The sequence below is a fragment of the Thermobia domestica genome, chromosome 5 (assembly GCF_964235325.1).
Source record: "Thermobia domestica chromosome 5, izTheDome1.hap1.1, whole genome shotgun sequence".
NCBI classification, from domain to species: domain Eukaryota; kingdom Metazoa; phylum Arthropoda; class Insecta; order Zygentoma; family Lepismatidae; genus Thermobia; species Thermobia domestica.
The window spans coordinates 197,412,493-197,436,056 of NC_137458.1; the positions used below are offsets into that span (position 1 = coordinate 197,412,493).

The 23,564-nt window shown below is 35.6% G+C and overlaps 1 protein-coding gene across 1 annotated transcript in view; it reads left to right on the top strand.

Moving 5' to 3' along the window:
• The first annotated feature begins 206 nt into the window (after positions 1-206).
• The window catches only part of Vta1 (vesicle trafficking 1), a 128,305-nt gene continuing 104,947 nt past the window's right edge, over positions 207-23,564 (top strand). Inside the window, exon 1 of the mRNA XM_081759550.1 lies at positions 207-400. Within this exon, the coding sequence (XP_081615676.1) occupies positions 289-400 (112 nt within the window). The 5' untranslated portion in view covers positions 207-288. The remainder of the gene's footprint in view (positions 401-23,564) is intronic.

Consider the following 23,564-nt stretch of genomic DNA (forward strand, 5'->3'; position numbering starts at 1 on the left):
CACTAAATCAGAGCTTTCCATTTAGAATTTAGGCCTATTATTAATGTTTGAATTTTTTGCATAACAGAGTTTTTTTTTTTTTTTTATCATTTAAGTTTAATTTTATAATGTAGCGGAAAATAGTGGAATTTTAGTAAGGGTAGCGGAACGTGGCGGAATTTTGACGATACAGTAGCGACTTTTCGAGCCGGAGACCTGACAACACTGTTTGAAGACAAAGAAGAAGAAAAATATTCTATTGAATTAGACTTATTTTATTTAATTTGCAGTGAGAGAACGTGGCATTAAATGTCAATGTCAATTAAGTTTCCACCATGTCCTCCGTCATTAAAACAGATCCAACATTATATGAAGTTAGCAGTCGAACATGACGAGAGAGATCCTGTAATCAGCTATTGGTGTAAGTATTATTTCACGTCTAACATTGCATGGAAAAGGGAGGTGTTTAGCATTCAGGTTGAATTCGTGAGCCTGCAGATTTACTTTTGGCACACCACTCAAAATAATTGTTGGAAAAAATATGTCATTTTTTAAATTTGGGAGGCCAGAATATTTTGGGATAAATTCTAAGGAGTATGTTTAGTACAAGGGTCCAGAAGCACGTAAAAAACAAAATTTACAGGACAAATGAATGATGCAAGTACTTAGACGTAACATAACGTAACCAGGAGCATACAAGTGCTTGCCGTTACGAGCTTCTAAAATTCAGAATGTGATATGCTGTTTGCATTTTATTCACCTAATTACATGTGAAGAAGAATGTAATTTTTCCTGGCCTATGTTTAGCAGAAGAGGTCCAGCTCTTTTCTCTAAAACATGTTACAATTTTCTTAATTTCTGTTCACATTAGGTTAGTTTAGGGTAGTTTACGTAAATTTAGGTTACGTTCGGTTAGTTTATGTTATATTAGTATATGTGTCCAGCATAATTCTCCAAAAAAATGATAGAATTTCTCTTATTTCTACTAATATTAGGCTAGTTCTGGTTAGCTTAGGTTACTTTAGGTTAGATTTGGTTACGTTCTGTTACGTCCAAGTACTTGCATCATTCATTTCTCCTGTAAATTTTGTGTTTTTTACGTGCTTCTGGACCCCTGGTACTAAACATACCCCTTTTTCCTTTATAAAAGATATCACCAACAAACCAATTTGAGAATCGTGTTTTCTCACAGCGAAACACCTTCCTTTGCCTACAAAAAGCGCGTCCCTACAACATTTGAAACACAACTTACCTAACGCAAGCACACCATGCTCCTGAAGAAATCTTATACTGTCGTCTTTCCCTGAGGTAGTCATCATTTCAACTACACCATACTCAGTCATGTTGATTGCGTCACACGCTGGCATGGTCATAATATCTCCACCCGTCATTTTCTCTTCGCCTGTTCTAAGTAGATTTGTTTTCACACTATTTGTCAACAGACTTCGGAGTTAGACGCTCAGGACACATAAAAAAGATGTAATAATATATAGAAATTGAAATTGTAAAGAAACTAAATTTTTTCAAATTTCAAAATAATGTACTACAATTGCACAACTCAAAAAGCGCGACACTCCACGTTTAAAGTTGTCCGTCTTTCTACATCTGTCAGTTAATTACAAATCAAAAATGCTTTACTCAAAAAAGAATTTCTCAACATACAGTTGGATAATTACACACAGACAAACGAAAAAAGGTTGAATTAGAAAACGAAACATAATCTTGTCTTATGATAATTACAAATACACGAATCAGGCTTTTTTTTCTGTAATACCATAGTTTCAATCAAAGACACTACAGTACAAGCGCTTTACTTAGAAGAGGAAATTACTAAAGATCTACCTCTGTTTTCTCAACACTACACCTGAATAATTTCGGAAACAAATACAACAAAATAGTTGCATTGAAAAGAGATCGAGAAACTCCCGAATTCGTCTTGCGTATCTGGTGGAATATGATGTATAATATGAGTATCACATGTTACAGAAGTCCTCTAATCGTAAAATATATTATAAGAAAGCAAATTGGCAACTGAAAATGAGATTTAAAGAAAAGATCCTACATTTTATTTGTTTTGAAATAAATTAAATTCGATTAACCCATTTACGGTGGATTCTTGCATTTGTTGAAAAAAAATTTCGACTTTCAGTTAAGTAGCTACTGCTTCAGTACTGTTCATTCGAGTTCATGGTTGATATATCTTTCTCTTCAGAATAAAAGAAGCTTTCAAAAGGTATCATGCACATATGTGCATGATGTACGACAGAAGGGAAGTTTAAGGTAAAATGGGGAAGTGCTTCTTGGAAAAAATCTCTTTTTGAAGTTTGGTGCTCCCATTAGCAAGCTCGACTACAGGTACCCTAACAAAATATATCTTGAAAAATATTATCTGCATAATGCGTGTGCCAAATTTTGTTCCAATGTCTAGAATAGTTACGAGGGGAAAATATTTCTCAACCTGTTTGACATACCAAATATCATACATTTATATTGTAAGGATTTTTACCTTTCTGTGCGAGCACATGCTATCTGTATAACACGTGCTATTGTTTACAAACATTAGTACGACAAACGATACACATAAAGTGACCAGGAAACACGAAGCTAGCACGACGGGATCCGAGGAAAACAGTATCAATTAACCACTAATCACCCACTTAACCTACACCTGCTCCTGAGGTTGCCCTAAACAAACAAACAAAAAAAAGAAACTACCTTCCCTAAATCCATGGAGGCTGCCACGAACTAAGGAGATTACCAAAGTTCCGTATCCTGAAGTCGCTACAAGACGCCCTGAAGGCTACTATGAGCTAAAGGGTTCCCGTATAAAGCACTTCCTCCTTCACTTCACTTGTTATAAAGGAATTCTATATATTTTCTTTGTAAATACAAGGACTGTTTTGTAATATTTTATAAAATGGGGTTAAAATTCCAAACTGATTTTGTCTCTACCTAATAGACAATACAATATAAATAAGGAAAAAGTAGGATATACCGTATACAAGAGAAGTTTCCAAATAGAGGACTATTTATCCGAGTATCACGGTTAATATGTTATTTTCTTCAAAACAGAACAAAATTTCAAATAGTACAATGCACATGTGTTCATAATACGGAAAAAGGGAAATTTGGGATAAATAGGGAAATTTCCCTCTTTTGGAAATATCACGCTGGAACAGTCCTGGGTACGGATACCTAATTATAATCCACCTCGGAAAATACTGTGGCCTATATGTAATGTGTATGCCAAATTTCGTTGCAATATCTAGAATAGTTACGAGGGTAAAATATTTTTCAATCCTGTTTGACAATACACATGAGATACATCGGAGAACCGAACCCAGTAACAACACACTTATTCTAATATACCATGTATACACTCAAATTACACAACCCAGTTACCATTTGCTAATAAAAAAAAAATGCAATAAACGAACATAAATAGCAGCGAAAAGAGTATTCATTTCCATTGCTTGACTCAGAACTAAACCATACAAATTTTGTGGATATAAGAAGCGGAATGGGGAGAGAGGAAGAGGGCTCATTCCACGTCAAATCACCAAGGCCATGTCACCCACCAATTCAGATTTTAATGAAGCTTCGTGTACTTGTTAACATTGGTATGAAGACATGTAAAATTTTTCTTCCGAAATCCTAATAGTTTGTGAGAAATGCGGACCAAAGTTTCAGAATTTCAGACATCCCGGTCGTTCTCGAGGCCATCTAATATTTCGTAGAGCTTAATACAAAAATTCATATCTCAGTATCTAAGCAATGTATCACTTGGAAATTTCTACCCGAGGTTTATGTAAGTCTGTAGAGCTAATTTTTTAAAAAAAAATCACCATCAAGATTGTTGTACATTAAGGGTGAAATATGCACCCTTGTACTTCAAAATAATTTTTTGTGTAAAATTCTAATTTTACATAATGCGCATTATCGCTGTGAGGCGGACGAGTTATCTTGCCGCTCTTTTTTAAAAATTGAACCTTAAGGTATGTTCTAAGAGACTGTAAAATAAAATTAGTGGTTTTTTGAATGCTTCGGTTAGTAATGCTCGTTTAACCCTTCAAGGCCAACGCGCCAGCTTTTCGTGTCATCTGTAAAGTGTTATTGCCATTGATGCAAGCAAAGTATTGGCACATTATTGCTCGATTCACACACAGGTCTCAAGTAATCACTAAGTATACGTGTTGTTTGTGTTGAAATGTGTGGGGGTTCGGAGAAGCGGGATAACCAGGCTAGAAACATTCATTCTCGAAATTTTATAGTTTTTTTTTTTTTTCTGTTTGCCGAACTATTAATATAATCGAAGTGAATTTAATGTTAAAATTGAATTAATTTTCCAAATCTACAGTCCATTATCTTTCAAATAAAGTAGAAATGAAGGTTATATAACAGTCAAGGGGAAGCCAGTGTCAGATAAAAGTCCTACTAACCAAACTTAACCTAACCGCACAAACTAAAGTACAAGTTTTTAGTCATAATGCAAAGTTTTGTATGACTTGATGAGTATACATTTATTTAATATATTTGTTGATATAATATCTATAGTGTCAAAGATCTTACGTTCGTAGTTTGTTAAATATACAGGGTGTCTCAAAAGTCCCCTGACGTAGGGTAAATGTTATTGTTAGAGGTCTGCGCGGATACAAAATATCGCATCCGCAGCATCTCTATCCGCACCCGCATCCTCAGATAATGAGGTAGCAAATATATACAACTTACATATTCTATAATACACGTAGTTTTCTGAATCAACAAACGGAACAATATATTATATCAGTTTCCTCGTGATCAAATACCAACTACGATAAATAAAATGGAATATAAACCGTGCAGATACAAATGAGAAATTAATAAAGGGTTTATGCACTTACCCAAGATCCTCAAATGCAGATATCGGACCAAAATAATGCCACGTAGGTAATATCCCCTCAATCGACTAATTTTAGAGCACTTCACTAAGTTTTTAAACTTCATCATTACTCATAAAAAAGGGGCATTTGTTCTAAACACAAAGGCGAAATTGAAATAATCGTTATTAAGAAATAAAAATTAATCACAGGACCGCAAACACATCCACATATCCCGAACTGACACTAGCACCAGTACTTGCACTAAATTAAAAAAAAAAATAAGTGATGAAACTAACAACGCAATACAATGCATGCTTTTACGACCAAGCTCCTTCGTGGCTAAGCGGTTAGCGTACGCGCCTTTGGCGTGGGAGACCCGGGTTCAATTCTCAGCGGGAGCTCATGTGGTTCGGATTCCACGTTAATCAGTAGGTCTACGTCTCATATAGCCTCGCTGCTGAACGGGAACTCAAGCTTTCACGACCACGCATTTACTGAAACTAGAAGTGAAAATAAATTCGAATACAAATAGGAAGTCTATGCCGTTAATTTCGGGAAGGGGCAATAGAGGAAGTTTAGAATTTACTGCTTTTCTTTGCAGCTCCCACTCATTGTTGGACACATTTAGGGTAGGAGAAACAACACATTGGTTGTTCTTTCTTTCTTTACCAGAGGCCCAGAACATACATACATATACACATATACACAAGAAGAAAGAGAGAGAGAAACAATTGCTGTTATAAAACTCCAATCCCTCTGAATGTTCATTGAGGTCCGTGGCACCTCTCCGAAGAGAGCTATCTGTGGGGTCACAAATGTGCATTCAGTATCTGCGGAATTTCAAATAAACAGTAAAGAAGATTTGTTTCTTTTCTTTTTTTCTTTTTTAAGAGAGAGGGAGAGAGAAAGATGAGCGTATCATGTGATTTGTTTACTATTTCGGTGACCTACGCGCTTCTCCAGTTTGTCACAAAAGGCAAAGATAATTCTGCTGACCAGTTTTCAGTTTATGGAAGGGGATGCGGTTTTGGTTCCTGACCTCTCAGGCTAGAAAAACTTTATTTGAAGACATTTCTTCCTCTTCAAGGCGAATGGTCTGAAAATTTTCAGCTTTATCAGCAGGGGCTTTGGCGGCAATTACTTTTCTTTTTTAAAGCAAATAGCGGTACTTGAGAAGTAGCGATGGGACCTGTCGTTTCTTTCTATTTAGGTCAGAGATGTCATTCACCTACAAAACGGCTGCTAAAAATATTGAAAACAGCAATAAAAAGACAACTCTCTCATGTCATTTTTTGTCCTTTTGCTGTCACTGAGTCACAAGCTTCAAACACTCTTGTATTTTGATTTTAGTATTTTTCAACTGGTTTTAAAACTTTAAATTCAAAACGAACGTTTTTGCTCTTTCCACCATTATCAGAAAATTCACAGCATTGTTTTTAGGTAGAAAAATGTAAGAAACATTTTTATCCGCAACTTTATCCGCTATCCGCACAGAAAAGAGATATATATCCGCAAATACCCATTTTGATGCGGATATCCGCATCCGCGCAGACCTCTAGTTATTATCATGGTCACAACAAAATGTAAGAATAAAAATAGTTTCCAAATATGATGTTTTCAATCTGAAGCGAAGGATTTTTTTTTTTTTTTTTTATATTGGACTAACCGTTTGGCTGTGCACTCTTTATGCGCCCAACTTTAAACGAAAATGCAACGTTGCCATTAACAGGGGGGCTGGGGGAGGTGGATCAATTTTGTAAAAGTATGGTGAATAGGGTCATGTTTTAAATGGGGGCTGGCCATCGACACGTTAGCGTAAAGGCCAACATACACTAGCGTATTTTCAGCGCGCATTTTCGGTCCGTAAAATGATGTCGTAAATTTCGGTCCGTAAGTTGGCCCATACACCTAGCGTAAAAATAGGCGCGTAAAAGAAGAAGAAAAAGAAGCGGTCAGTTTTCGCTCTTCCTTTTGCCTGTTGTTTCAGCACGCGGTCGTTTTCTAGTTTGCTCAAGTTGTTTGAACAGGACAGATCTATGTTTTAAATGCAGGTCCTATAAACATTATGCTATTAAGGAAACGAATAAAAAGAAAGAACAAAACAATAGAAACATTTGAACTACCAAGTGATATTCAATGTAGGATTACTTTATTTCTTTTCATAGTATCGGAATGTGAAAATTCCCATAGAATGTTTTAACAAAGTTAAATCAGACAGATTTAAAAAAAAAAAAAGAAAGAAAGAAAGAAAGAAAGAACGAAAGAAAAACAAAAGCTAAATTCATCATTTTGCGAAAGCAGTAATTCAATTTAATAAATTTTCTCACTAAATTTGTTAGATTTCTCGAATAAATAAACAAATAAATCTGCCCTCTGTGGCGTAATATATCTCATGGAACCAGGGCCTACCATTCAGCTTGTGCCACTCATGCCTTTAGGGCAGGGTGCGAATCCCGGGTCGGAATTTTCTTCTATTTTGTTTTAATCCCTTCCAAAAGCAACAAATTGAAACATTGGTCCCTCACAAAGCAATCAACTATCTCCTGTTAGGAACTATTTTATCCCCCTTCAAATATACACAACCTAATTCGCGCACTGCTATTGGGTAATATATGCTCAGCACACCTGCTGCTCTTGTAGAATCTAGTCCTTAATGAAAGGGTCAACAAAAAGAGGGACAGTCAACCGTCTCCAAGTACAAACAAACGATGTTTTAATTTCGAAGTGTGACTTGACAAGCTATTTAAAAGTTACAAAGAATATCTAGAATAATTAAAATTTTATATTTAGAAAACGAATTAACACTTAATCTGGGATATAACATAACCAAATGAAAACAATATCAATTGTATTGTTTTGTACTTTACTAATATGAAATGCGGCAACTAATTCACTCTCCTGTTTTCTTTCACGATCTTTGAAGCATAGCATTTGTTCTAACAGTGACGATATTAATGCACCATGCTACATTACATTGGATAGTACATTTGCTCTTAATAAGATGTTTTTGGAAGTTAAAATATCTTTTTAAGATAAAAAACACTTTACCTTAAATACAACTAATTTTTAAATATATAAGTGCTTGTGTTATTCCTTATCCATTTTAGCAACTGTAGAATAGATTGCTTTATATTTAGAATAGTTCTCATCAGAGTCGTAGCTAAGTTAGGGGGCCAGCGGGGCGGTTGCCTCGGGCGCTGATAGCAAGAGGGTGCCGAAGAAGCAAGAAGAAAGGAAAGTATTGGAAATGAAAATAGATTTGTTAAAAATTTTCTTCCTCGCTACGCACGCAATCCAAATGTTTCAATAAGAGTTAGAACAAGTTTTCACTTATTACTTAAAAAAAAGCTATTATATATGATTTCTTAATGACGATGTGACATACATGCTGCCAAGTAATGACTTACAGTGTAAACAAGAGCATTTTAAAAATCAGAAACGGTCACAGTCTTAAATACGTACGTATTCGGCATTTTGATGATGATGAGTTTGGTTAGTTAATCACGTTTTTCTAACCCATCGTTTTAATCATGACGGTGAGAATAAAAATATGAAAAATGCAAGGAGTGAAGAGACACACAAGTTGGTGTTCGCGCTGGAATATTAAAAATGAAGGTAAACAAGGGGAATAATAACGTTCTTGAATTTGAGACAGTTATATTATAGGGGCTTAATGGGTCAGAACTTTACCCCACGAATTTAGTCTTTTTCAAAGACTGATCGCTACCAGTGGTTTTTTTTTCATTGACATATGAAATGCTTCCAATTTAAAGAAATTTATTGGGATCATTTCTCCATTAACTACTTGTATCGCCAGGATTCCTCTTTGTGCTTAAATTCAGAATTTTTAGTCATTAAGAAATTAAGTAAGTACTATAATTTTAAACATACACTATGTGATCAAAAGTATCCGGACACCCGGCTGAAAATGACTTAGAAGTTCGTGGCGTCCTCCATCGGTAATGCTGGAATTCAATATGGTGTTGGCCCACCTTTAGCCTTGATAACAGCTTCCACCCTTGCAGGCATACTTTCAATCAGTGCTGGAAGGTTTCTTGGGGAATGGCAGCCCATTCTTCACGGAGTGCTGAACTGAGGAGAGGTATCGATATAGGTTGGTGAGGCTTGGCACAGTCGGCGTTCCAAAACATCCCAAAGGTGTTCTATAGGATTCAAGTCAGGACCCTGTGCAGGCCAGTCCATCACAGGGATGTTGTGGTTGTGTAACCACTCCGCCACAGGTCATGCAGTATGAACAGGTGCTCGATCGTGTTGAAAGATGCAATCGCCATCCCCGAATTGCTTTTCAACAGTGTGAATCAAGAAGGTGCTTAAAACATCAATGTAGGTCTGCGCTGTGAGAGTGCCACGCAAAACAACAAGGGGTGCAAGCCCCCTCCAAGAAAAACACGACCACACAATAACATCATCACCTCCGAATTTTACTGTTGGCACTACACGTGCTAACAGATGACGTTTAGCGGGCATTCGCCATACCCACACCCTGCCATCGGATCGCCACGTTGTGTATCGTGATTCGTCACTCCACACAACGTTTTACCACTGTTCAATCGTCCAATGTTTACTCTCCTTACACCAAGCGAGGTATTTACCTGCGTGATGTGTGGCTTATGAGCAGCCACTCGACCATGAAATCCAAGTTTTTTCCCACCTCACGCCTAACTGTCATAGTACTTAGAGTGGATCCTGATGCAGTTTGGAATTCCTGTGTGGTGGTCTAAATAGATGTCTGTCCATTCTCTCTTCAACTCTCTTCAACTGTCGACGGTCTCTGTCAGTCAACAGACGAGGTCGGCCTGTACGCTTTTGTGCTGTACGTGTCCCTTCACGTTTCTACTCCACTATCACATCAGACACAGTGGACCTAGGGATGTTTAGGAGTGTGGAAATCTCGCGTACAGACTTCTGACACAAGTGATACCCAATCACTTGACCACGTTCGAAGTCCGTGAGTCCCGCGGAGCGCTCCATTTTTCTTTCTCACGATGTCTAATGACTACTGAGGTCGCTGATAATGAGTACCTGGCAGTAGGTGGCAGCACAATGTACCTAATATGAAAAACGTATGTTTTGGGGGTGTCCGGATACTTATGATCACGTAGTGTATGTAGTACCAAACTACATTTTGGATTTCAAGTACAAACATTAACATATTATTTACCTGCATCGATCAATATTAAGAAATTCCCAAAGAAGGTCCCTTCATAGCTTCCGTTACATTTCACAAAATATTTTTTACCGTAAAACAATCAAAATTAAAATCTTCTTTATGTGCTCACATACAGAATATCATAAAATTACAAAAGTTTACAATTATTACTAAATTGATGCTGTTACCCATTTCGAACATTTTTTAAATCACAATTTCTAACGTATTAAAATTTCATTTCTTATATATAGTATGAAACGTAAATAGTTATAAATTTTCATAATTGTTCTCAAAGTGGATTTGTATACAGCAAAGGCAGTTTTGTAAGTTTAACAAAAAGTCCAAAATAAGCCTCTTGAAAACAGCTTTTATTTGTAAAAGAATAGAGAATGATCACTTTTGGCTGTTGCAGTAGTCTGTGCAAGCAGCATAATAAAAATTCAACGTAGCTAACGACAACAGTTGTTTCTTTTATTTGTAAAAAAAAAAAAAAAAAAAAAAAAAAAAAGCTTGATAAGGTAAGTGTAGTGGCGCCGAATTCTACTTCGCCCCTGGCGAATATATATAGAAAATTTTTCGAACTTTTAATATTCCCTTTCACCAGACGCAAATTCTTATTAATTAATACACTGAGAAGTTCGTTATTCGGACAGCGGTATATTGTACAAATATACAGAATCATTATGTTTACTACAGAAATCTGCACGGAACATACGTTATCCATATGCTACAGACTTTCCCCGCTTAGATGTTACATCATTCCGTTGCAGGATGTATGACATCTAACAGTCTTCCATATATCACATACGTATACGTATGTTACATACGACAGTTGTATGCTACATGCGTATAACTGTATGTGAGATCCTGACCACCTATATACAGTTCTTTCGTTCGTACAGAAAGTTCGTTTATTCGAAACATGTATGCGGAAAGTATGTATAAAATGTACTTTTTTCAGTTATACATTTGCTGTACGTTAAGTCCTAAAACTACATGATTTACACATGCAACCTACGTTTTTACGTATGCCACATACATTTTTCTCAGTGTACAATTTCACAATACGCCCTCTGTCCGCCTCTAATGTTAATGTATAAGATATAAGAAATTTACAGCATTCAATGTAGGGTCTACTGAAAACCTTGTGACACAGTAAGCAGACACTTTTAATGGATAAAACCAACTTTTAAATTTAAAAAAAAATGATTGATTCTAATGACTGGACCAAACCACATGTTCAAATTAAATATAACAAATTTGGTGTTTTTTTTTTAAAAAAAAGGTCATTTATTTAATTGTAAACAAATTAATTTAAGTTGTTGGCCAATGTAATGACTATTAGTGAATATTCTACGTTTGAACGCATCGTTTGATGATTAACAGTTAATGAAAATATAATGAAACTAATTGTAGATCTGAAGTGAAGTAATTCAAATAAAACCGTATAGATCTAATTAAATACTACTAAAATTATTCCTCAACAATTTCTTAAAATTCACTTAAATTGGGAATATTATTAACAAGTTTGCTGTCCATCGGCGATTAGGGGCGTGGAGGTAAATGCTGCCCCCACTTTTTTGGCTTTACACTATAGCCTAATTACATGCCCCCTTACTATTAGTGGTGTTTTGTCCCCCTTTCTAGTGTTCATACCCAATTGCCGTCACTGATACTTTCCATTACAAGCGAATAGATCTGTGTTTTTGCGCAACTACAATTGATTACGGAAAGTAAGATAAATTTAACGCTTTATTAAAATTATTATAGTTATTTAGTATACTAAATATTAAATTTGTCTAAAAGAAAGATGTTTGCACGTGTGTATGTTATACGGGAACATAAAAAACTGCAAATAATAAAATGTGGGGTTGTTACAAATGATTGTAGCTGTTTCATGAATTTGGCGTAGCTATGATATTTGGCATATTATCACGAAGCTTTACCATAATATAGATCTTAATTTATTTAATTTCGAACTTATAGTAGTCAAATTCCGTTCAAACATTAGCTATTCACAACTCTCTATTCTCCAATTCAACTCAGATTAGGTTATTTTCAAACAAAGTTAAACTATTCTGAACGACTGGTTTGTTTAAATTTTATTACATGTTGGTACAAACACCCAACTGCTTATTAAAATTAACTGAGAGCTACCCAATCTTAGTTTAGATTTTTTTCAAAAGAAGTTTAAACTGTTAACTCATTAAAGACACTTTGAACCAAACCCATTCGTTCGTTTAAATTTATTATTATTATTATTATTATTATTATTATTATTATTATTATTATTATTATTATTATTATTATTATTATTATTATTACATTTGTTTCACAACTTATGAACCAATGATTTGAAGCAGTCTAAGTCGGAAGAGTTTCCATTTACTGGTTCAGAAAATAAACAGATTTGTTTTATTTTAAATTTTAATTTCTCTCAGGGTAAAGATCCCGTCGAATTGTATGTTTTTAATACTCATAGTTCTTATATTCATTACATAAGGCATATTTCACTGTAAGAAAGCGTAGTTATAAGGAATTAAGCAGAAAGTAAAAAGAAAAATGTAAACAAACTTGTATGTTATACGAAACTGAAAACAATTAAATATCAATTAATTTCGAAGCTCTAGTAGTAAAAATGACACTAAAATAATACTCTATTAAGTAAGAAGAAAAATGGTACACTATTAAGTCAATTATTATATAAATTCTCCTGACAGGATGGACATGCTACTTATAAAGATAGTAAAACGATTAAGTTGAGTTGATTTTGAGTTTAACGTCCCTTTCACCAGCGAGGCTATATGAGACGAGACCTACTGATTAACGTGGAATCCGAACCACATGAACTCCCACCGGGAAGCAAACCCGGCTCTCCCACGCCAAAGACACGTATGCTAACCGTTTAGTCACAGAGGAGCTCAGTAAAATGATTGAGTTGTTCGTGAAAGAAATTATTTAAGTGTCAGATATTCGTTGTTATTTAATATTTTGTGATAATAGACCTTAAGTTAACGTTTATCTAAGAGGAATTGATAGTAACCACATCACAAAGGTTGAGAAATGTTTTAATGGCATACTACGAGTTAACATGAACTATTATGAGTGTCATCCTATTTCCTGCAAATGGGTGTCATTTCAATTTTGGCGTTAGGTATGTTCTGTTTTGAGTCTACATAAGCTTTTCAAATAAATGTTGGCACAGTCCCTATCATGACGAGATATAATAAAATGTTGAAAAATATTGAACATAGCTGGTACCCTGGATTGAACATGAACTTTTAAGGCTGAAAAGCAAGCACACTAAAACGAGCGGTACAATGATTGTGCTATTTAGACTTAGTATGTAAGCACTAATGGCGAAAGAGGATTATTAGGTCTATTAAATTTAAATATATGTACAATCTGAGGTTTGAAATAATTCACAAAGAAAGAAACACTATCCTATGTATTGTGGCTTATCACATTTTCTTTTTCACGAGTAATGTTAAGATCACGTGAAAAAAAATAATGACTTTCTGAACCTATTTTGTTACAAGTTCTTGTAAAATTGAGAAGGTACTTAAAATAACAATCAGCAGGTGGTCGAAATAGCAAAAAAAAAAAAAAAAAAAAAAAAAAAAAAAAAAAAAAAAGCACATTTTGATAGTCAAACGCAATTTTTGCTGTTTTATCAGGCAGATATCGAGATAGTATCTTGTTGAAGTACACCGTATATTGGGACTAACTGTCAGATATTAAATTTAATGTTAAATTCGTAGTCGAAAGACATCATGTTCGATTGGATTGGGTTTGACTTGAGCGACCTCTTAGACAGCGAGGCTATATGAGAAGTGAGATTCAAACTGCGTGAGCTTCTGCCGAGAATCGAACAGGATGTCCTGCGCCGGAGAAGCTAACGCTGACCATATAACCACGGAGGAGCTCTCGTAATTTGCGAATTCTGATTCTGAAGTATTGGATTTAAATATCTTTTTCTCTATGCACTGAAAATTAATTATGAATTTTAATTAGGAAATAAGGTCTCGTTTTGTGCAATAGAAAATATTAATTTAGCCGAAATCATGTATTGTACAGAAAGACTAAAACTAGATTGGAATGATGATTTCTGGTGAGTCTACCAGCAAACCTCAGCAACGATTCGCGAGGACAACACAAGAACAGGTTTTCTCTTCTGAAAACAATAAGACCAGACGAGGGAGAAGGCCGTAGAAAGGGCAAGAGACCACCTGCTGCTCGAAAACCCTTTCATCTGAGCCGTTTTTACGCGCCGTATTTACGCTCGAAGTTAAAAGCAGCCAGACTTTTCCAGCGTATAAAAATTCGGTACGTAAACGTACGCCAGGTCCCATACACTAACGTATTGACAGATGCTAACAAGACTAACGCATGAAATTTTATGGCTACGGCGGAAAAATACGTCAGTGTATGGCTGGTGTAAAAGACAGTAACTTCATTCACTTACGTTGTGGGTCCAGGTAAATGGCAATGTTGCGTTTTCATTTAACATCGGGTACTTAAAGCGTGTACAGCCCAAACGGCTAGTTCGATTTTAAAAATTCCTTCACTTTAAATTGAAAACATCATATTTGGAGACGATTTTCCCTCTTACATTTTGTTGTAACTCTGATGATAACCGAGTTACCCTATGTCAGGGGACTTTTGAGACATCCTGTACACAAGGACAAATGTTCGTTTCATGAGCATCCGAATAAAATACTTTCTCCATCTGAAGTTCTAAACTCACTGTTATTTTTAGAGTTATTGTGTAGCTTTCAGTATTTGAGACGAATTTGCAACTGTGGGAGGGGAGTAAATTTCATTTCTTCATCTCAGAACTTTTAGCGGTGAATGTACACGATGCATAATAAACTATCAAATCTAATGCAGGACTAGTTACGGATTGAAAATCGTTTAGTTAACGCAAACATGCAAGTTGTGTCTTGAACTACCAAGCTGACGTGAAAAAATCTTGTCTGAGCAATGCGCGTAGGAACATGTGTAATCTTGCCTGATTCTGCATTGTGGCCGTACAGTAACTTATTCATTTCGGTTCCAGCTGTGTTTCTGTGCAGATGTTTATGTCGTGTTGAATGCTTAAGACTGAATACTTATTGGGGTTGCTGCAAGATAATGTTGTTCATCCTGTCAAGTGATAGTTTGGCCTACAACGATATCACGAAGTGAATTAAAACAGTGCAATGTAGGAAAGGAAACTAAAAGTGAATGCCACAAAAATAGCTATACACGGTGGTCAAATTGCATTGTATTATCAGTGCATCCGAGAAAGAATTGTTATCCCAAAAGAGTGGAATCAGTTCTGATTTGTTAACTAGTGTTTGTGAACATCATAAAACATATTACTTGAAGAAGTATGAACATTATCAGACAAGTTGTTTTGATCCATTTAATTGCCATAAAAAAACAATCACTAAGGCTTTGCGAAAAGTAAGTGTTGATTTTGCTAATGAAATTAATTAAAACGTTGACTCTGTAAAGGCTATTCCTGGACAAAAGATATGCGGTAACTGCAGAAACAAACATGAGATTTCCTTTGAATGCAAAGACGTGGGCGGATTTAATGAACATGATGTATCTGTTTTAGAAGAATCTGTCGCAAAAACCGAAACTGTAGAGCATCTTAATGTTTCACTTACAGCATTACTGGAATCACCTCTAAAATTCCATGCCATTCCGTCACACAGCAAGCCTGCATATGCTAAAAGAAAGCTTGACTCAGCAAGTTCTGCTCTGAGAAGAAAAGTAAGCAAAGTTGTGGGAAAAGAGCTTGCCTCTAAACAAGATTCTTGTAAAATTTCAAAAAATGTGAAACAAAAGGCTGATGATATGGTAAACTTCTTGATTTAATAAAGGCCAAAGTCCAAGGTAAAATCACTAGAAGAGAAATAGTACAACTGTTAACTTTAGTGCCCTCATCTTGGAGCAGGAAACAGATTGTCAATGAATTTAATGTGAGTGAATATGCCGTCCGGCAAGCAAGGGAAATTCTGAAGAATAAAGGAATTTTAGCTATTCCTGAATTGAGAAAGGGAAAACAGCTTAGTGAAGATACAATTCAAATAGTAAAGAATTTCTACGTTGATGAATTCTACCTGGAAGAACAGTGAGTATTTCAAAAAATGTACACATGGAGAAGTGATTATTACTTGGGAATTTAAAAGAATTATACTCCAGAATTTAAACATCAACATCCCAACATTAAAATTGGATTTTCTAAATTTTGCACGCTACGTCCTAAGAGGTGTGTAGCAGGTTCTGCTGGGACACATTCCGTCTGCGTGTGTACAATACATCAAAACGTTATTCTCCTACTGCATGCATGTCATATAGAAGAGACATATCAAGACTTGATCCGTCATCTGGTTTGTTCTGTGTACAGTCGGGATTGCATGCTGAGGCATTGTTCCGAGTGTCCCTCCAGTGAAAATTTGAGGCAGCTTCTAATTGCAAAATTCGAGGATTTTAATCCTGGGGAGGAAGTAATATATTACCAGTGGGTATCAACGGACAGAACAGAATTGGTGAAAAGTACTGTCACACTGGACGAGTGTGTGACAATTTTGATACGAAAGCTTGAAAAGCTTGTACAACATTCATTTATTTCGAAAGCACAGTCACATTTCTTAAAGGACAGAAAGAAAAATCTTGAGCCAGAGACAGCCGTCGTTCTGATGGACTTCAGTGAAAATTATTCCTACATATTTCAAGACGAAGTTCAAGGGTATTACTGGTCTATTGATTCCTGTACCCTACACCCAGCAGTACTATATACACGTCTTCCTGGATCTGCAAACCTGACTGTTTCTATTTGTGTGTGATATCAGATGACTTGGAACACGATGTCGCATTTGTTTATGACACTCAGAAACAAATAACTTCTTTTCTGAAAGAGTAATTTCCATATGTCAGAAATGTAAATTACTTTAGTGATGGATGCGCTGCGCAGTACAAGAATTGTAAAAACTTCCTAAACTTGTGTTACCATTATGAGGATTTCTCCTTAAGTGCATCATGGTCATTTTTTGCTTCAAGCCATGGTAAATCTCAATGTGTTGGTATTGGTGGGACAATTAAACGTTTGCTTACTAAAGAAAGCCTTCAAAGATGTTCTGATTTTTTAAATACAACGGAAAAAGTTTTTACTGTCTGTAGATCTCGCATTGAACATATGAATTTCAGCTTCCTGAAAAAAGAAACTCTCATAGATACACGCAAAAAACTATAAAATCGTTTTTCTGCTGCAAAAACAATTCCTGGAACGCGATCATATCATCAGTTCTCTCCTCTAAGCCAAACCTCGATTGGAACAAAGCGAATCAGTGCTGATCCACATTTCAGTTCCATTTTTCATTTTACTGAAGAGAAGACATCTTCTCGAATGAACATCGCAGACATTATCACTAATTCGTATCTTGCATTGTGTTTACGATAACCATTGTTTTTTTTTTTTTGGGGGGGGGGGTACTTTTAGCTGTGATATACGGGCATTAGGTAAAGATGAAGAGGAAAATTATGTTGAAGTCAAGTTTATGCACCCTTTTGGACCGGCTCCATCCTTTTACTGGCCTTCTGCTGGAAAAGACGACGTGTGCCATGTTCCGATATCCAATATTATTTGTTCTGTGTGCGCCCTCTTTACTAAAGGTACTGGAAGAGTATATTATTTCCAGGGTTTGAAAAAACCCGGGCTTTTTTGAAAAAGCCAAACCCACCTTGGCCCATATGGGTTTTATCGGTTTTTTTCGGATTTAATCGGTTTTTTTTTTCGAAATATTTCAATGTCTTTGGGGTAAAAGTGTTAAAATGTGATTTATATTTCAAGATTGTCATTGTCACAACTTGCAACAATTTTCTACTCACTGCTGTTTTGAAAAAAATGGCCGCCATTTTGAAATTTTACATTCGATCGCCGAGAAAATCTATACAGCAAATTTAGCATATCTCTTGCTTCCACCGCCAAAATTTCAACTTACAAGACTGAAAATTGCGCTTCGTAGCATGGATACTCGCTGGTTTGAAAAAATGGCCGCCACTTTGATATTTTACGTTGGTATGCCGCCAAAATCTATACAGGAAATCCACAGTGTCTCGTGCTTGTACTCTGAAAACTTTAACTTAAAAGGCCGAAAGTTGTACCCTGTAGTGTGAGTGGTAGAGGCAGACAAACGAGTTGAGTTGATTTTGTGTTTAACTTCCCTTTCAGCAACGAGCCTATATAAGACGGGACCTACTGATTACCGTGGAATCCGAACAACATGACCTCCCTCCGGGAAGCAAACCCGGCTCCCACGCCGAAGACGCGTTTACTAACCGCATAGCCATGAAGGAACTCGGCAGACAAACGAACAAATGTAGATCAAGTCATCCAGAAGCCTGACTGACGTTCGCCAAATATGAATACCAAAAGGGGTCTATTAATTTAAAACAAAGATACAATTCATATTGTATGAAATAAATAAATGTTTTAAAATGTCTTATATGAAATTAACATCTTCCAGCGTAAATAAACCTGCCATATTTTCTCCATGAAAATACGGGACACCTCAGATTCCCCTCCCCCCTCAACTTTCCAACACAATGCAATGAACTGTAGTCTGGTTATGAACAAAAGTATAATAGGCCGCGGTGACTCAGTGGTAGAGCGTTCACCTCTAGTGCATGGGGTTCCTAGTTCCATCTCAGCTCCCGCCAACTGAGTTTTGTGGTGAACAAACACCTTGTGTGTGGATTTTCTCGGGATTCTCACGTTTCCTCTCACTTTCTTCATTCCGTCATTTCTCATCATCACCGTCACCTTGAGCATAATAGGCATAACCGTGAGTTTTGGAACTAAAAGATTTTTTTTTTTTTTTTTAATGTTCCGGAGAGTATCCGAGCTTCCATCAAGTGCAATGGAAAAAGGAGCATTGCAAATTTCGCTCGCTATCAAGTCGAACAGGGTGGTGTAATAACTTCCTCGAAACTGTTACATGCAACAGCGTACTGTTCATTCACTAATTACAGGATTCCCAGACAATGTCAGATTTTTTTTATTTTTCACTTTTGGAATAAGCTGATATTGATAGCAGAAATGGAACGGAGTTAAAATACGGGACATTTCCCTGTCCTGACGAAATTTACGAGGACGCGGGACACGGGCTCAAAAACGGGACTGTCCCGTTTTTTACGGGACGTATGGCAGACTTAAGCGTAAAATAAATAGTTTTATTGTTGAAGTATTCATTTCCGATCCTTCTGCGTTTAATTCGGGAATATCCCGAGCACTTCTTTCACGGCGTGTATATCAAAACTTCCACTAGTACGGAAATTTGAACTCAGCACTTGAAATAGTAAGCGTTACAGTCTTTGGAACCCCGAGCATTAAGCTTCTTAAATTTGGCAAGAATTTTTACGCCATTGCTGGTGTTGATTCTACAGAATTCTTATTTGAAGAGTAGCAACAAATGACTGATCTAAACTGTTCTTGTTGGAAAACCAAATTTTAGTTGAAGAAACTCGTGTCTTAAATCAAAAGTAAGAAATAATACTAATAGTTTTACTAATGTATTTACATATGTACTATTAGTACCGACATCTATGACCTTAAACCCGTCAAACGCATGAGTGATAATGTTCCTCGGTGTCGCCAAGTCGACGAGCACACTATTCACGGAAAATATTTTCTAAAGTACAAAATTGCTTATTTTACTTCAAATAGGCTATAAGCATAATCCATACATTAATTTGTTCTATAACTATCTCAAGCTGTTTTTTAATAATTCATTTAGTGCACTCAGAACTTTATAAAGGTCTTAGCCCTATGTTGAATGTTGTATACCTTAACGTGAAAGCCTCGAATTCGCCCAAGGAAAGTCTAAAATCTGATAAAAATCACTTACAATGTGATCATCTTAGTTGTACCAATAATATACTAACAAAAAGCGGTTTTTTCGGGCTGGGCCCACTTGGGCAAACCCTGATTATTTCTCAGATAAGGAGGTTCAGTTTGTGGAGGAACAATACAGGCTGCGTTTTGCTTAAACGAAGTAGCAAGTTCCTTTAGTCTCAAATAGTGAAATCAAATCACTGCGAATTGGTATATGCTGAGGTAAGAAATTGATTGCGTGCACAAGGAGTTTTGCATATTTCTTTGGTTACAAATTTTCAATTTAACGTACTGGAAAAGTTCAATCATTATTTTTATTTCGTTTTGAAGACTAAAATGTAACTGTCGTAAATGTTGATAAAAAGAAGTACGAAATTCAGTTTTGTTCTGTACTTTGTATTGGTCCTGTTCCTATTTGTAAATTACGTTTATGTAAGTATGTCTTCCCAATCGAAAAATAATCCGGTACTTCCCCCCCTCCCTATCCTCGGACTGTCATATAGCCTTCATTTCTATGTTATTTGAAAGATAATGGACTTTAGATTTGGAAAATTAATTCAATTTTAACATTAAATTCACTTTGATTATATTAATAGTTAGGCAAACAGATTTTTTTTTTTTTCTATAAAATTTCGAAAGTGAATGTTTCTAGCCTGGTTATCTCGCTTCTCTGAGCCCCCACACACTTCAACACAAACAACACGTATACTTAGTAATTACTTGAGACCTGTGTGAGTGAATCGAGTAATAATGTGCCAATACCTTGCTTGCATCAATGGCAATAACACTTTACAGATGACACGAAAAGCTGGCGCGTTGGCCTTGAAGGGTTAAACGAGCATTACTAACCGAAGCATTCAAAAAACCACTAATTTTATTTTACAATCTCTTAGAACATATCTTAAGGTTCAGTTTTTAAAAAAGAGCGGCAAGGTAATTGATCCGCCTCACAGCGATAATGCGCATTATATAAAACTAGAAATTTACACAAAAAATTAACTATTTTGAAGTGCAAGGGTGCATCTTTCACCCTTAATGTACAGCAATCTTGATGGTGTTTTTTTTTTTAATTAGCTCTACAGACTTACATAAACTTCGGGTAGAAATTTCCAAGTGATACATTGCTTAGATACTGAGATATGAATTTTTGTATTAAGCTCTATGAAATATTAGATGGCCTCGAGAACGACCGGGATGCCTGAAATTCTGAAACTTTGGTCTCGTATTTCTCACAAACTATTAGGATTTTGGAAGAAAAATTTTACAGGTCTTCATACAATAGTAGTGTTAACAAGTACACGAAGTTCCATTAAAATCTGAATCGGTGGGTGACATTTCGGTTTTTTTCTGGGTGATTTGACGTTTAATGAACCAGAGGTCAAATGTTGTGATTTTCATTTCTTAATATATGCACATGAACTGTGGACCTAAAGCACCGTAAAGTAAGTGTTAAACTCCCTTTTCCTTTCATATTTCTATGGTGCCACAAAACACGTGGTTTCCTCTCAGGCCCAAACTTGAAGGGACGTCATCACCCTATATTATCAAACGCAAAAAGCGAAGAATGTATTTGGTTATAGCATTATATTCCTGCAGATAAGAAAAAAAAATCACTTTGAAACAATTATGTACGTTCCAGGAGATAATAATTATTGATGTGTGTACGTGACAGCGTTTGTGCCAAGTTTGAAAAAAAAAAAAAACTTTATTTGTGTAGGCAGAGTTATTTTCAAAACTACAAGCATGATCTTGTTTAATTACATATTAGTTTATTGTAATAAAATTTTGCACTTTGTATTGAGAAATTAAGATAACTCCCACTATACTACAAGTCCCTTTTGCAAAAAATACTTTCCCTTTCATTTTTAAGAGAGATCATTAAAAATTTCATTAACCTTAATCACGTTAACTTTTAATTTTAAACAGTGTTTTCCATATCTTTATAACACACAACGAAAGTTCCAGTTTTTAGAAAGAGAAATGAAATATTGTTGTTGCATTTTAGCATGGATAATTCTCTAAACTATTTTAATGATAGAAATGTCCTAACGAAAGACTTGGGAGTCAAATGTTATACAAATGAATTGCATCTATTTATCGATTTCTCGAAGAAAAGTTTGAAGATCGCGCTATTACAAAATGTAAACAAAAATCATGAATTCCCGTAAAACATTATGTAGAACTACGAGAATATTATGAAAGTATGGAATTTTCTCACAAGCATACAATATGAAAAATGCAAATGGCAGGTATGTGCGGATTTTAAGGTAATAGTGTTGTTACTTGGTCTGCAAGGGGGATTCACAGAATACTGCAGCTTTCTCCGTTTGTGGGACAGCAGAGCAAGTGAGAGGGACTGCTATATAAAAGATTGGCCAGAGGACATTATTCATTCGAGGTGAAGCTAATATCAAGTAGAAGCCATTGGTAACCTTTTTTAAAAAAAATAATGTTGCCCCACTTGACATTAAATTGAGACTAATGAAAAGTTTCGTTAAACCAATGTACAATAAAGGGGATGAACTGAAATATCCCAGGGAGCTTTTTCCGAAACTTAAAGATCCTAAGTTAAAAGGAATTTTTGTTGTGTCTAAAATCCAAACACTGTTGAACGATACACAGTTTGGAGCCAGATTTCTGGCTAAGAATCAAGCAACTTTTTTTTTTTTTTTTAAATAATCTGTTGTGAAATGTTTCCTCAGAAAACATAAGAAACAACTGGCAGCATAATTACAGGTATTTGGGATGTTAAATGGCACTGAAAATGTATTTTCTCCGTTCCCATCTGAATTTCTTCCCCGAAAACTGGGACGACGTCAGTGATGAACAAGGAGGAATTTCATGAACACATTCGAGTGATGAAAGAACGCCACCAGGGATGATGGAAGTTACTGCTAGTTTCTGTTGAATGAAGCTCTTACACCTCAACGAAAGAAGTAATAGCTTGGACTGCTGTTGTCACTTCATGTGTGATTTTTCACTATTTCTATTGATATTACGTAAACTTATAAAATTTATAATTATATTTACTAATTCATATAAGAGTTTAACTGTTAATTATTTTTTTTTTACATACTCTAGATGTAGAAATCAAGGAAAACAATTTAACATCATTACTGAGTAGTCATTGTAACAGGCCAAATCTACACATAAATTATATGGCAATGAGAAAAATACAGAATATCTTAAAAACAGAAAAAAAAAACTTTACGTGCTTAGTGTTTTCCTAGTCTGTATCTGAAATTAGTATAAAGCAGTACTCGCTTTCCATGTTACCGAAAATTGTTAAAAATTTTTCGACTAGAGTAATTACTTGGGTATTTTGGCTGAACTCTGAACAAGCCATCATGCGTTCCTATAGAATCACATAAAAGTCAAAACTCCATCACTTTGGGTACTAGCTCTAAAATTATAACTATACATTTTTTCTACGGCTAGGTGGAGTTTGTTAAAAATTCCTGTTAAACAATTTAACCCTTTCCGCCATAAAGTTAGCTACAATAACAGAATTGCCAGTTTTGCTTAGAAAGACATGTAACTCATGTTACTGACATCATATCGTAAATACGCAAAATATATACAGGGTGTGGAAAAAGTCCCGAAACGGTCCAGTATCTCGCGAAATATACAGAAACAGTAAAACAAACAAAAACACGTGTTAAATAGATTT